Genomic DNA, 16,579 nt, shown 5'->3' with positions numbered 1-16,579 from the left:
TTAATTAAAAAAGTAAAGATGGAGAGCGGTAAACAGCCAAGTGAGGCCTGTTTTATAAACATGTGTTCGTAGGCCGGTGTTGCCATAATAATTCCAGTACCCCGCAACTACAAAAATATCGTTATCGTTGTCGTTAATAACGTTTTTATTTATTGCTTTATTCATAAACCAGCCTAAAACAACTACATTTAAATACGTTAGTAAACGTTTACAGGAAACAAATAACTTTAAGTTGCGTGTCACGTTAATACCGTTACTACAATAAAAAACGTTGAACTTTTACAAGAACCAAATAATTTTACGTTACGTGTCACGTTCTCAATAGAGCCATAGAAAGAATAAAATTTAAAAATAAAAAAAAAGATTATATTACCTAGGCGACTTTTACCCAATAATAGGGTAACTACAATTATTATAATGGCAACACTAGTATTGACGTTTTGTGTTCAAAGCGAAATTCAAACAAAATTATTTCGATTTTTAATGAAAATATTGGTTTTCGAGTTTACTAGCGTGTGAAAAGTGATTCCATCCTGTTTTTTATTTTTGGATGGATAGCTTTTACATCCTTTCACGGCACAATTTGGCATTATTAGTTATATTTGTCGAAGTTTAAGATACGTCATGCTCCACGGGAATGCGTTGCTAAGTGATAAGGTTTTGGTGTAGTTTGGTTGCAAGTGTGTGCGTGCCACTGTGTAAGCACACGGATTGGTGTTTGGTGTAGTTTGATCGGCCTCACTCGGCTGTTCACCACCGCTCTCCATCTTTACTTTTTTATTTAATCTGAGGTGTGTAGATTTGATCAGTAAAATAAAAATTACATTGTTAATTTTAAATTAAATTGTTAATGTTAATTTTAAATCATGATGGTAGTAAGTAAGTAAATAGCCTAAACTTAAACTTGGAAAATTCCGTATAAAAATTACAAAATCCCTAGAAAAAAAAAACTTGATTTTATCGCAATAATTACGGAACCCAATCTTGGGCGTGTCCGACACGCTCTTGGCATGTTTTTCAGTATTTTTGGAACTAGTACTAATTATTAATATTAATATAGGTTTTAAGGATTACCTCACAACATACCACAAAGATGATTCAGTTCCGTGACATTTCGAGTCAGCTTTTTGATGGTTGGGTTTCGTAATCTATAGTATTTACAGAAAGTTTAAGGAATCAAGAATTGGTCCTTAAAATTATGAAGCAGGAACCACCAATGGGCTACGCATCTACTCCTGCCGTACCTACCCAACGCAGGCGTTTCTCACTAAATCAGAGGATTGCTTTTATCACCCTCCTGCAGGTAGCGCATTCGTTATAGTTTGGAGGACCACTAGCTATTTTTAAACAATATCATTCAGTTTATTTAAAATTGTGCATGAAGTTGAAGCAAAATATTTTTTTCATTTGAAAACCCTAACAAGACGTGATATAAATGGTTTTCCGCGGTTTTGCTCGTATAAATCTTTAGGTTTGACGTTGTGGAATTCAGGAATTTTGTTAAATTTCTTGGGGATTTCCAAAAATTAGACTAGAGTCTAATTCTAGAGCCTTAGCGGTTGAGTCTTCGGGGATTTACGCTCATATACATATATCAATCTCGTTGGAATCATCGTCAACATCAGTCGGTAAAGTCCACTGTTCTTGTACAAAAGCGCTTTCCCCTTGGAACGGCACAATCAACGACAACACGCCTCTCGTCCACCGGTAGCCCGCAATTCTCTTCCCGTTTTCTTGCCGACCCAGGCTAGTAAGTTTATGACGGGTGGAACACTTTGACTGATTCGCATAAATTAGCCTTTCGATTTTTATTCTTTTTTCTTCTATTCTAGGCAGAGAAGAACAGAATCGGTAATTCTATGCCCAGCCTAAGACGTTTTAAACAAGCTTTATATATTTTAGCTTTACCTGTAACTTGTATCCTACTTCTAAATGTAACTATGAATGTATGATTTTCACCCACTTCCTATAATTGTATTATTTACAGGAAATTTGGAATTTATGCGTAGTTTTGATGACCATTGAGCTGATTTAATAATGGAGCTGGACTGGAACTCCAAGACAGCACAGTATACGTAAGTACCTAGCCGTGTTTTAGGCGTGTGTAAATCGTCTTATTTTAACCAAAATGGTATTTAGAGTCTGATGAGTGAGCAGCAAGGCAGGCATCGTAAATCCGAGACAGAACAACGTACCCCTGTTTGCACTTGTTAGAGCTAGTCCAAGAATGGAATCCAGGTTCTGATATGACCAAGACTGCTCCAGTCATGCAGGTTTATTTACCATTACGTAAAGCATGTTTTCAGTTTTTAGGGTTCCGGAGCCAAAATGGCAAAAACGGAACCCTTATAGTTTCGCCATGTCTGTCTGTCTGTCTGTCCGTCCGTGGCTTTGCTCAGGGACTATCAATGATAGAAAGCTGTAATTTTGCACGGATATAAACGTAAACTATGCCGCCAAAAAAGTACAATAAAAAAATTAAAAAAAATTTTTTAGGGTACCTCCCATAGACGTAAAGTGGGGGTGATTTTTTTTCTCATCCAACCCTAAAGTGTGGGATATCGTTGGATAGGTCTTTTAAAATAATTAGGGGTTTGCTAAGACGATTTTTCGATTCATTGATATGTTTGCGAAATATTCAACTTTAAAGTGCAAATTTTCATTAAAATCGAGCGTCCCCCCCCCTCTAAAATCTAAACCGGGGGGGTGGAAAAATTAAAAAAAACTCAGGATGATAGTAAGTATATCAAACTTTCAAGGAAACCTATAACGGCTAAGTTTGCTTGAGAATTGTTAGTAGTTTAAGAGTAAATAGCAGCCTAAGGTATAAAATATACCTAAACTTAGAAGATTCCATATCAAATACGAAATCCTTAGAAAAATATTATTTAATTTTTTCGTAATGGCTATGGAACCCTATTTTGGGCGTGTCCGACGCGCTCTTGGCCGGTTTTTTTACTACTATTTATTTAAGTGTGTTGCTAGAGAAAAATCACAATGTAAACGGTTATCATCGTATATTTCATAAACCACAAGAACAATATACACAACAGTTCAGTTATTTTAGTAAATTTAATTAATAGTTTTAAATACTGCATGGTGTCTCGTGAAGGAAATTTTTACGTAGGCGAAGCTACCAGTTAAACCTATTATTATATGTATAAGATTTATGAGCCCTAGATAACTTGGTGTCCGTAAATTGTAGTTTGATGAAACGAAACTATATAGCTCAGGTACATAAAATCAAAGTCAAAGTCAAAGTCAAAATATCTTTATTCAATTTAGGCTATGACAAGCACTTATGAATGTCAAAAAAAATCTACCACCGGTTCGGAAAAACCTCTGCTGAGAAGAATCCGGCAAGAAACTCAACGAGATATATTTTTTTAAACAGATTTACAATATTATTAAATGATATGTATACATCCCAAGTATTTAACACAACTTTGTTTTTAACACAGTAGGGTCGCTATTTGAAGGGATCGCTAATGCGGATCGGAATTATTTCCAAATATCCCTGTCCATGATATAATCATTAACTTTATAATACGCCTTTGATATTAATGTCTTCTTGAAATAGATCTGAATTTTGTATCCGTTTCATTTATAATATCTAGCTAAGAATTTATATATGTACCTACTCATAATACTTAGAAAAATAATGTCCAAAACTCCCCACTCCTCCGCCCCTTGGGTTCCTAAATACCCCTTCGCCCTCCCGACTATTACACCAAAATTGACCAAATACATAAAATCCCTTAAAACTAGCTGAAATTTGGTATACTGACGCTGTGTTTGATAGCTAACAACTAGTCAATACTCCCCAAGCTTCCGCCTCTTGTGTCATAAGATATATACAGGCAAGGTTTAAATAAAATTTAAACAATTTTTTTACAATAGTATCTTCTTAAAGGAACTTCAAATACCACTTCAAAGACCACGCCCTCTGGCCAGAAATCGGAGTGCAGGAACATCTGCTGGTGCTAAGCCGGCACTTGAAGTCTAAAGGAGCGAAAATGTTGGCTCTATTAGACTCGAGCGGGCGAATAAAAACCTCGGCTCCCTTCAACCGACCCCGAGCTGCCTCACGGATGTGCTCGAAGACCTTCTCTTCCGTCGTCTTCGTGTCCAACCGCGATGGGTAGATGCCCACCAAAGGTACTGCAGCTTGGATAAAGGACGACGCTGCAGGAATAATCCCACGCTGATTGCAATTGCGCTTTATACGGCGTTTCTGATTTACAACCGGAGTGAAGCCATCATCATTCACAATTACTTTCGGCGCTGGTTGATCGGCGGCCGCAGGCTGTTCCTGCGTTCCCTTGTATGCGTCAGGCATATTTTGCATAAACTTACCTATCATAAGGTCGCGGGTGAGCAAAGAAATTCTTTTAGTTCATTTATTAATCTCTCTTTTCCTATAAATATTTATCTGTACGTTTAAATTTTTCTTGTTTTGTTCTGCTGAAGTAGATACCGTCCATTCCTTTTCCAAATGGGGTTTGTGAGTTTGTCATCAAGTAGTAGGATCCCCGGGCGCTGAAATAGAGTGAATAGATAAATATTTCCGTTCGTTAAAGAAATTTTAAAATAAAAATATAAATTTGAACTAAATGGGGTAGCGGCCATCACAATACTCCTACACTCCATGTTTCATCAATATACGTCTTGTAGTTTTTGAGTAACATACCTGTGACACACGGACGGACGGAAGGACAGGACAAAACTATAAGGATTCAGTTATTGTAATTTTGACTATGGTACCCTAAAAATCATAGGCAGGACTGATGACTACCCACCTATCTAATGGATGGAAAAGTAATACAAGTTCAGTGAAGAAGAAGTCTTCTTTATACTTTTTTTGAAGTCGTGAGGGTAGGGGGTAAAATTAGCCACGTCACGCCTTTCTACTCCATGCCACTAGAAAGGTCTCTAACCACTGCACCGTATCATACCATTACTGTACAGTCACCAGCATTAATATCTGCCACAGCGGAGCGTGCAAAAATATCTGACACGTTCTTCCGGCCTAGAAATAAAGTCGTATCAGATATTTATGCACGCTTGTTGTGTCAGATATTGGTGCTGGTGACTGTACCGTACCGTAACAGGAACATACGGACATACGGACTACAACATGTCAACGGCGTGTCATACCCATAAGAAGCGTATCGGCACCGTTTTTGATGCTCCGTGCATGGCTCGCGATGGCAACGGCTGGTTAAGAAACGTGCTAGTGGGAACAGTCTCATATTTTTCAATACAAAGCATATTTTTGCCTGACACTTTCCTATTACGGTCTTGGTATGATACGGACTGGGTAGAGACCTTTATGCTGGTTGATCTTAAATGTACAATGGTCACCTGGTATCGCAGGCTATGCCCATGTAGACCATGCCAACATCAGGTGTGGGATTCTGTTTAAACTCGCGGTAAGATTTGGCAGGAGATGCTGGAAACGCCTTCGGGTTTCGTAACGACTCTGCATAGAACCACCATGACCGGCTGTGGCTAGACATTTCTGAAAAAAACGACTAATTTATCAGATTGTAATATCAACGACAATGTTTGTAAAGTACGAATTTAAGCAAAATGAAGCATCGAACCTGTTGAATACTAAGTAAATGATGAATGGTGAACCTTCAATGAGTTTACAAAACTCGTAGTAAAAGGTGTTGATAACAAGTATTTTATAATCTAGATTTAACATGTACTATTCTTAAAAGTAAAAAAAGGAATCACTGATGTACCCTCATCCAGGCTTTTTTGTTTAGCTATCTATACGTATGAGGCATTAATTAAAAAAAAAAACAGCCAAGAGCGTGTCGGACACGCCCGAAATAGGGTTCCGTAGCCATTACGAAAAAATTAAGTAATATTTTTCTAAGGATTTCGTATTTTGTACGGAATATTCCAAGTTCAGGTATATTTTATACCTTAGGCTGCTATTTACTCTTAAACTACTTACTAATAATTCTCAAGAAAACTTAACCGTTATAGTTTTCCTTTTAAGTTTGATAAACTTACTACCATCCTGAATTTTTCAATTTTATCCACCCACCCGTTTAGATTTTAGAGGGTGGACGGGGGGAGGCTCGATTTTAATGAAAAATTGCACTTTAAAGTTGAATATTTTCCAAACAAATCACTGAATCGAAAAATCGTTAAGCAACTTCCTAATGATTTTAAAATACCTATCCAACGATACCCCACACTACAAGGTTGGATGAGAAAAAAAACACCCCCACTTTACGTCTACGGGAGGTAACCTAAAAAAATCGGACGAACGGACAGACAGACAGACAGACATGGCGAAACTATAAGGGTTCTGTTTTTGCCATTTTGGCTCCGGAACCCTAAAAACGAATAATATTTTTAACGACTTCAATTGAATTTGTATCATACTTATATATTATAAATTTAGTAATGTCGAATACTTGTGTACATTTATGTGGTCACTATATGCACTGTGCCTGGAAAAGGGAAGTGACGGCGAGACAATAGCATAGAAATTATTTCCACGTGCTTTGTCTTAATTGCGTGATAACCTTCATTAGGTAACTATTAAGGATTCTTTGCATTCATTCATCTCTGATTATTTTACATTACGTTGCTAAACTCACTACGTATTGTGATCGGGTAAAGCGCGAATCGCGGTGATGGTGGGCACCCGGGTTGCGGTCCCTTCCCACCGTTGGGAAAAAAGTCCGCGGTACCAGTCCGTGCAGTAGTGCCATAACTGCCTGCATCCGTATGAATGACTTCCACAAACTCTGCGTCGTCCGCGCCCACATGCTCCAAGACTACGTCCGGCAATAATCCTATCACGGCAGGATCTAATAATGTCAGCCTAAAGCAAATAAGAAGAAAACTTTTTAATGAACTATAAACAATTAAATACTTTGCTTAGATACAAACATGTGTCCATGCGCAGTTCCTCCACCTCAACACTGTTAGAACACACAAATCACGCAAACCCATCTATCACTACCACCACACTAAGTACTCTGACGCATTTCGAACTCAACCAGAGTTCATCCTAAATTACGTACCTTTTGACAGTTTTATTGTACTTGTTCTTCAGTTCTCTCGCTATGTACCCCGCGACGTGGCTGCCTAGCGAGTGTCCTATTACGTGGAGATCTTCCAGTTTTATTCCTGTTTCCAGCAATCTGTTTAATTGTTTGGCTGCAGCTGCTCCTACCTGTGGAGGGTATCATTACCTACTATATTGCTTTCAGGGTAGATATTCCAGCATTTTAACTGCGAGGTTCACCTACATATCCATTTCACGATTAAGTATTACAACCACAAGTCATAAGGACTTGGACCAAATTAGATTTAGCATGAGTACCTACTATCTTCACAAAACGTTAACCCTGACAAGCATCTCTTTCAATTATTTTGCTCCAACGGTAATGAAGAAAAAACGCCGTGAAAAAGTTGAATTATTTTGTTTAATGTGCTAAAATTTTCTACACAATATGAGATCAAAATGTCACTCATCATCATCATCAGCCTTAGGACGTCCACTATTGGCCATAGGACTGCCCCATAGACCCCCAGTTGGCTCGGTTGGAAACGGCTTGCATCCACCGTGAACCCGTGACTTTAACCGGTTCATCCATCCATCTCGTTGGTGGAAGTCTCCTACGCGGCGCTTGCCGATCCGCGGCAAAATGTCACCATTTCACAATTATTTATCGTCCCTTGATTTCATAAGCAAGTTACAAACCTTTTTTTTGGTTGTTAACTCAAAGCATAGCATCGTTTTCGTTTTGCTAAACATGTATGTAATGTACAACATGCTTTCTTATTCAGGCAAAAAAGAGGCAAAGTCTTTTGTTTCATCATCATCATCATCTCAGGTGATAAAAAAGACACATATGAAACCCAAGGCCATTATAATACGATAAAGTTAAAACATCTAAAATTCTAACTTAATTTATTTTTTCCTGAATAAATTCACAGGACTATGAATATTCTATACCTAATGTAAATATATAAATATTGCCGACGCGTTTTATGACAGTTTAATTTACATAACAAAGTATTAATACAAACTGGGTCATAGATACTCCTCCTTTTTTGAAGTCGGTTAGTAAACACTTCTATAGATGGTCGTTATAATTTGAGTCTGGTACAATTTTAGTTGTCTTACGAATAAAACATTGACTTCGAGGAGTTTTTATTTATTTAAGTGCATGTTTGAGAAAAGCACTATACAAGCCTCGGCGTGAAAGAACATGCCAGCCTCGTATACCTAACTGGCCTCGCTTCGCTCGGCCGTCTATACCTACATACTCGGCCGTGAAGCCTTTCTTTCCCGGCCTCTGCAGTAATGTACTATTATGAATAAGGGTGTCTTTTCACATTTTTACTGTGTTTATTGTCTGTTACCTTTTTGACGTTTTTACCGGCGGCGTTGAACAAATATGAGCCAAGCGCCATATTGGACCAGTCCAATACTACGACATTAGTGTCAGGTTTTGCTTCTAAATATGCTAGCACCATGACCTGTGTTAAGAAAAAGGGTACAAATTTGTAATCGTAGGCTTATTGCGGATGTATTTGTCTGTACCAAGATAGCACGATATGAAGTAAAAATCGTTAAGCTCTTATTCTTCCATTTTTTGTTTTCACCCGTTTTTTCGCATGTCTATCATCACATCCAGCCTTTCCGGGTGCATCATATAGAAACATATACGCAGACACTAAGAAAGAATCAGCTCGTCTCCACACGCCGGAACTCTTCAAAAGTTGATGGCATCGACATGATATTTTAGTAAAAATGTAGTTTGGATGATAATGCAAGGACAGTCAACAATCAAATTTAACCAATTCAATTGCAGCCAAAATATATATAAAATTAAAAGAAAATACCTATTTCACACCATAAAAAATACGTGACGCCTTACATCATGTTAAGTGCAGTCTGGTAGAGATTCGTAAGGGGATAAGTTCACCTTAAAAAAAGTATCGGCAGCAGAAAAGCATGAATTAAAAATTTCACTTTATAAAAATATGTTACATCATAATTAATTACCTGTAAGGGGATAAGCGGTGATTCCAGTATCGGCAGCATGTACATGAATTAAAATAACTTTATAGTCTCTCTCGAATCCTTTTATTTCATACAATCGAGTTACCTCACTGAGTAAGAAAGTCAACATGTTTCTCTCGAATGCAAATTTTACAAAAGTTACATCATGAATTAGAATGTTACATACTCCTTTGTTGTGCTTCTGCAAAAAAACAACATATGAATTAGACATTATCATAATAACATACGCGATGAATAAATGACATAATTTTCCAATGGTATTTTATTCTTCTTTAATTGCTTAATTTCTACAGAAGTCACGATAAATGGTCACAAACGCAGCGACTGACAGTTAACAGTGGTAGCCTAGTGAAAACAGTAGAAGCACAACAATAACATAATAACATGTAATAATAAAAAAATAACACAAGATCATTACGCATTATTTTCAAAGAATCGCGGAAATTATACAATTTCTGGGATAAAACTATTTTATGTCCTTCCCCAGGACACAAACCAATAAATCGAATAAATTTCTTGCTAAATAATACCTAACCATTTTTAATTGTAGTAGCGTACTAAATTCATGTAAAATCTCACCCATTGTAAAATCGTAAATAAACGTCCTCTAAACGGTTGGTTCTGTCTGGTAAAATTCCTGAAACAAAACAATTTTAAGGGTATATTAACAGACGCAGTAAAAAAACACAAAAAGTAGCAGTGTGATTAAAAAGACGCAGTGTGATCAAAAAGTCCTCTTAGGCTGCGTTTCCACCATAGATGTGCGAGGAAATCAACAAGATAAACGTTTCATTTACCCATGTATGCTCACTTAGCCTAGCATAAAATCTTCTGTCAGTTTAACTTGGTTTACAGATGAAGTGAATAATCCGTTCCCATCGTAAAAAATCGGAATACACGACTACTTCCGAATGCTGCTGACGTGTCTATGAATTATTGTTTTAATAAGTGACATGTTTGTATTAAACAGGGAGTTTATTTATTAGTGACGTTAGTCAAACCACGAGTGTCTGTATCACACGAAGATTCCTATATTGACAACTAGTCTGTCCATGTCCATAATAATTACCGGGGATCACATCCTATTAATCCTATTAATCTTTATTAATAATAAAGCTCTGAAAATCTTAAGTTTTTATGCCTGTGTATGTAAATAAAATAACCCACACGGCATACATTTTACTTAGGTTCTGTTATCACTGAACAGAATTATATAATAAGAATTATAAATACCTACAAATATGTGCCCATTTTTTTAATTTATTTGTCAATTTTGGGAAAACGCGAATCAGTAAACTGCTTTAAAAAACTAACGCTGTTGAAGGGTTACTGGTTAGATATAACTAATAAATAGTTTTAGCATAATAAGCGGAGGATTTGCATAAGAATTCTAAGGGTGACACTCTTTCCCGGCTCCGATAATACCGACATGGAAATACTGACCCTGTTTTTCCTGTATCTACACGTCCATAGAGGCTTATGTCAGTTTCTATGGGCGTGTACACGAAAAACAGAGTCGGTATTTCCATGTCGGTATTATATGGCCGGGAAAGAGTGTCACCCAGTGTCACCCGAATTCTATGATACAAATTTCGAAGGCCGAAAGTTTCAAATTGACAGCTAATATGATGAAACTTGTTTATTTTTGCCAGACTTAAAAAAGAGGGATTAATTCAATATTTCTTTGATATTTTTTTGTTTATTACCTCAGAACTCAGTCATTTATATTAATTAAATAAACTGATTTATTTATTTTTTATTATCAAAGATAAATTTTGTTTGCAATTGCATTTCGGAAATCATCATTTAGTGTAAGCATGTCACAATCACAAAGCATATGGTTATGTGTCCCGAGAAATATGTCTGCCAAAGTTTAAATCTCTGACTCCATTAGTTTAGGCTGTGACCTGTGTAAAGTTAGTCTATCAGTCAGTTAGTCTGTCATTCAGTAACGTTCTTCTTTTATACTTAGCTAAGTCTCGTCTAAAGCTTATTATTTAAGCCGATCCGGAACCAAAACTTGGTTCAATATCAGCAGCACTGTACCTACCTGTTCCCAGCCAGTATTGCTTCCATCCATCGGTAACCGATCGAATCATGGTGCACGTCAAAGCTCTCTCGCAGCTCTCTGGTAACTGATTTACGACTAAAAGTACTATATCAATAATATGACAATTTACGATGACAATTACTTATGGTTATTGTTATAACTAAATTGATGGACATGTGTCAAGGATCTACATATTTTGAGATGTTCAATTACATTATTTTAAAACAGAAAGGAGAATCATTTGCCTACTCATACAAGATATCAATAACTTTTATTTATTTATTTAGAAAGTACATCCACATCATGTATATTACAATTTGAGCCATATTATAAACTATTTAAAGGTACTTTATTCCTTTTAAACTTGTATAAGTATTATAAAAAAATAATGTTGATAACATTAATTAGACTTGTGGGAATGGACGAAATATGATATTATATTTTCGTTTTCAACGCCTATATTGTGCAGCCATTTTGAAAATTTTGCAAAACTAGAAATGGATAGAAAAAAAAACATATAATTATTGAACTTGCACACGAGAATTTTGATTGAGAAATACGTCCAGTTAGAGGAAAACAAAGAGCCGGACATTCGAAAACATTTTTGCCGAAGCTGAAAGGGAGTCGTTTCGCTCGCGGTTCGTGCTCGCTTGGTCGATTAAATAAAAAAAACCGGCCAAGAGCGTGTCGGACAAGCCCGAAATAGGGTTCCGTAGCCATTACGTAAAAATTAAGTAATATTTTTCTGAGGATTTCGTATTTTGTTCTGAATATTCCAAGTTTAGGTATATTTTATACCTTAGGCTGCTATTTACTCTTCATAATCATCATCAGCTGGAAGACGTCCACTGGACTGAACAAAGGCCTCCCCCTCAGACCGCCACAATGAACGACAACTCGCCACTTGCATCCACCGGTTTCCCGCAACTCTCACGATGTCATCAGTCCACCTGGTAGGAGGCCCGCCAACGCCTCGTCTTCCGGTTTGTGGTCGTCACTCGAGAACTTTTCTCCCCCAACGGTTATCTGTTCTTCGAGCGATATGGCCCGCCCATTGCCACTTCAACTTGCATATTTTTCCAGCTATGTCAGTGACTAGTTCTTCTTTATTGTTAAATACTGTATGCGAGGAATACGATAAAACGTGTAGTAAAAAACGTATTAAAATAGGAAACAAACTGTCATTCAATGAATGGGCTACACCCGGAATACGTAGGAGTAGGGACGTCTTATATGATCTTTATGATAAGAAATCGTGTACTACTGATGAACGTTTCCACCAGTATGTCAGGGATTATTCAAAATTATATGTAATAAAGCAAAAGCAGCCCATGTAACTAATAAAATTAAGTCCTCTGATGATAAAATTAAAACAGTTTGGAAAATTATAAATACTGAAACCGATCGACGTAAGAACGCGGAGTCCTCTATATCATTAAAGATTAACAACGTATTAGAAACGGACGCGGTTAAAGTAGCTAACGAGTTAAAATCCCCATCGAAATGACAAAATGTCTCGCGTCTTCCTCAAAGTTAGCTGAATCGCTCTTAAAACAAAATGTATCTATTCCAAACTTAAGTAATTTTAAATTCACGCATGACTCTCCCTGTGACATCATCAATACTTTTAGATTATTGAAAGTAAAAGAAACGGAAGACTTGTGGGGCGTCTCAGTTAAGGTTCTACATTCCATTTTAGATGTCGTTGCTCCAAATTTAGCATTTATTTTTAATAGCTGTATAGATGAAGGCGTATTTCCAGATTTGATGAAATATAGTAAAGTAGTTCCTATTTTTAAATCAGGTGATAAAGATAATCCCTCTGATTATCGTCCTGTCCATGGACATCCTATCAGCGTTTAGCAAAATATTCGAAAAAATAATGCTGACGCAAATGATCTCGCATTTTAATACCCTTAAAATCATGCATCCACAGCAGTTCGGATTCACAAAAGGCAGGTCTACTACAGACGCGGGTCATAGTTTAGATAAATTCATATTGCAAGCTTGGGAGGAATCACATCACACTATAGGTGTATTCTGCGACCTTTCCAAAGCTTTTGATCGTGTGGATCATGATACTTTAATTTGTAAGTTAAGTTTTTATGGCATTCGTGGCCTGGCTTTAGAACTCATTAAATCTTACCTCACACAAAGAAAGCAAAAGGTAGCGATTAACGGAACGGTATCGGAGGGATCTGTGGTCGAAATGGGAGTGCCTCAAGGATCCATTCTTGCCCCATTCCTGTATCTTATTTATGTAAATGACCTTACTTATATGGTAAGCCAAAAGTCGGGTATAGTTATGTTTGCTGACACGTCTTTACTGTTCAAGGTTAGTAGAAAAGATACCGACTTCATTGAGCCCAATGAAACCCTGTCCGTGATATTCGCATGGTTTGCTGCTAATAATTTGTTACTAAATCCTAAGAAAACTAAATGTATTAAATTCTCGTTGGTAAATTCATCTAACTCAAATTCAGTTTCTAATATAAAGTTAAATGGTCAAATTATTGAATTTGTAAAATCAACAGTATTTTTAGGAATAACGCTCGATTCTAAACTACAGTGGGGACCTCACGTCATAGCAATCGCGGGTAGATTGAGCTCTGCTGCTTTTGCAGTTTGGTAAATACGGCAGCTAACCGATGTGGCGACGGCACGGTTGGTGTATTTTGCTTACTTTAATAGCATTATTTCGTACGGCCTTATTTTATGGGGATCTGCTGTAGACATTGAGTAAATTTTTATCTTACAAAAGAGAGCAATTAGAGCAATTAATAATTTGAAGACGCGTGAATCTTTAAGATCCTTTTTTAAGGAAACAGGTATCCTAACCCTGCCGTCGCTTTATGTTTTTAAAATAATCATGTATGTTAGGAAGAACATATTATGTGATTTTCCCACTAACGACGATAAGCCAAAGGCTACTAGAAACACAGGGAAGCTTAAAGTTCCATCTTACAGACTGGCTAAACCAAAAAGTCGTTTCTGGGAAACTGCATACGTTTTTATAATAAAATTCTAAAAAATATAAGGTATAAATAAAGCGGATACAAAATTCAGATCTATTGTCAAGAAGACATAAATATGAAAGGCGTATTATAAAGTTAATGATTATTATCATGGACAGGTATATTTGGAAATAATTCCGATCCGCATTAGCGATCCCTTCAAATAGCGAACCTACTGTGTTAAAAATAAAGTTGTGTTAAATACTTCTGATGTATACCTACATATAATTTAATAATATTGTAAATCTGTTTAAAAAAATATACCTCGTTGAGTTTCTTGCCGGATTCTTCTCAACAGAGGTTTTTCCGAACCGGTGGTAGATTTTTTTTACATTCATAAGTGCTTGTTATAGCCTAAATTGACTAAAGATATTTTGACTTTGACTTTGACGAATTTCCGTATTCCGGATTCTATCGCGCAAAGAAACTCTCTTCATAGCTCGTTGCGTGACTCTGAGCCTCTCTAAGAGGCCAACAGTCAAGGACCACGTCTCAGAGCCATAAGTCATCACTGGCAACACATACTGGTCGAAGACTCTAGTCTTCAGGCACTGCGGAATATTGGACGAGAAGATATCACAAAGTTTCCCGAATGCTCCCCATCCGAGTTGTATTCTTCGGGCGACCCCTATTTCGAAGTTAGACCTACCCAATTGGACAACTTGTCCAAGGTAAACATAGTGGTCAACATCTTCGAGTGTATCGTTCCCAACGATTACCGGCACGGGTGTGACATGGACATTTGACATGATTTTAGTCTTGTCCATGTTCATTTTAAGACCCGACTCTTGGGAGACGATACTAAGGTCACTGAGCATAGTATTGAGCTCCTCCAGCGACTCCGCCATTATGATTATATCATTGGCAAAACCAAGATGGGTGATGTACTTGCCGTTGATATTGATGCCGAACTTGTTCCAGTCCAACTAAACTAAACTAAACTAAAACCTTTTGAGCTCTCTCAATAGATCCGGTTTCGATGAGATGATACTGCCATCAATGAACTAAAATAATTTCCTTGCTCACCCGCGACCTTACGATAGCTAAGCTTATGCAAAATATGCGTGTGCATTATTGTGGCAAGGGGTTTCGTCTCGATGTTTTAGAATGCTTGGAGATAATTAGATACAACAGTATGGGGTCTATTATTAATGAGCAGGTAAATTTAGTTTCATCTCCCTTGCTACGGCTTGGATCTAATTTCAGCAATGGTAGTTAATAAAACATGCCTTGACAGTAAATAAATAAAAATCAAGGTAGTTTTGAAGGACGGTTAAAAAGTTTATTAATAATTTGTGTGTAGTTTTGTTTTGTTTCATAAAACGTATGTGGGTACTTGGGGAGTTACAGTGACAAGTTAAAATGGTGGTTGTGGTTCGTTAGTCTAACAACTGGTAGGATGGTGTACGGTTGTGTCACTCTGAAGATGAGCTCTGGTTGAGTTCGAAACGCGTCAGTGTAGTGTGGTGGTGGTGGTGATAGATGGGTTTGTGTGATTTGTGTGTGTTCTTACAGTGTGGAGGTGGAGGAACTGCATGAACACGCATATTTTGCATAAGCTTAGCTATCGTAAGATCGCGGGTGAGCAAGGAAATTATTTTAGTTCATTGATATGGACCTCCGCAAAGTAACGCCTGATTCAATAAATGATACAGCCATCGTCGATCTTCAGCTTAGTCATTTGGCTTTTCCCAATAGACGAATTCTTTGCAAACACTTTAGAGCCCTGATTCCGCTCAATTGCGTCCTTAACACGTGCAGTATTTAAGGCACGCACATCGTGTCTCATGGATTTTGAGATTCGTCTATTAAGTCTGCTATATTCCCTATAAGCCATATTCTTTTTAAGTTTGCTAATATATTATTATTTCTTCCTAACGTGTTTTTCTGTGTATCGAATATGTGTAAATAAATCTCTCTCTCTCTCTCTCTCTCTCTCTCTCTCATATTCCGACATGTCATTTGCAGATTGCAGCCTCATCTCGTTCCGAAATTCCATTAATTTAATTGTTTCATTGGAGAGCTTCTGAGGTCTTTTCCGGCGCGGAGTCTTAAAGAACCAAAGAACCATTCTTGCTCGGCATAAAAATACGAACCGTAGGTATTACATATTTCAGATTATACCTCTATACCTACTGTTCTATCTGTTCGTGCACTGTAGACTGTAGAGTCACCATCAAAAGTTAGTACCTAACTACTTTTTTACTTTCGTAGGTACATTTGTAGCTACATAGTACGCGTAAGATACGTTGGTCCACGTAGCTGTAGTGTGTAGAGCAACAAGGTACGAAAGTGATCAGGTCCTTTACTATGAAATGCAAAATTTGAACTTCCGTAGAGTGAGAGGAATGGTACGATACGAACTTCGATTTTCGAATTTCGTAGTAGTCCCTCAGCTATGCATCCATGCTGACTGTACAGTACAAGCGTATGAAACGGTCTTTCTTCTAT

The 16,579-nt window shown here is 37.2% G+C and overlaps 1 protein-coding gene across 1 annotated transcript; it reads right to left on the bottom strand.

The window, feature by feature from the left end:
- Positions 1-3,000: 3,000 nt before the first annotated feature.
- LOC141431762 (vitellogenin-2-like) lies at positions 3,001-13,330 on the bottom strand. Its single transcript, XM_074092940.1, has 9 exons — positions 11,115-13,330; positions 9,644-9,701; positions 9,227-9,245; positions 9,047-9,179; positions 8,401-8,555; positions 7,053-7,204; positions 6,624-6,850; positions 5,365-5,521; positions 3,001-4,539 (listed from the first exon to the last, which is right to left on the bottom strand). Exons 1-9 carry the CDS (start codon positions 11,161-11,163, stop codon positions 4,419-4,421), a joined length of 1,071 nt encoding a protein of 356 aa, XP_073949041.1. The 5' UTR covers positions 11,164-13,330; the 3' UTR covers positions 3,001-4,418.
- Positions 13,331-16,579: the final 3,249 nt, after the last annotated feature.

Source organism: Choristoneura fumiferana, chromosome 10 (genome assembly GCF_025370935.1).
Source record: "Choristoneura fumiferana chromosome 10, NRCan_CFum_1, whole genome shotgun sequence".
Lineage (NCBI taxonomy): Eukaryota > Metazoa > Arthropoda > Insecta > Lepidoptera > Tortricidae > Choristoneura > Choristoneura fumiferana.
Note: the sequence above shows the minus strand (reverse complement) of the source record. Positions and strands in the feature narration are given on the sequence as shown.

Bases quoted from the DNA above. Each gene is read 5' to 3' on its own strand.
- LOC141431762 (XM_074092940.1), bottom strand. From the start codon at position 11,163: ATGATTCGATCGGTTACCGATGGATGGAAGCAATACTGGCTGGGAACA. The intron at 9,702-11,114 runs GTAGGTACAGTG...GTTTTGTTTCAG, and splicing joins GCAATACTGGCTGGGAACAG to GAATTTTACCAGACAGAACC. The intron at 6,851-7,052 runs GTACGTAATTTA...TATTTGCTTTAG, and splicing joins TACAATAAAACTGTCAAAAG to GCTGACATTATTAGATCCTG.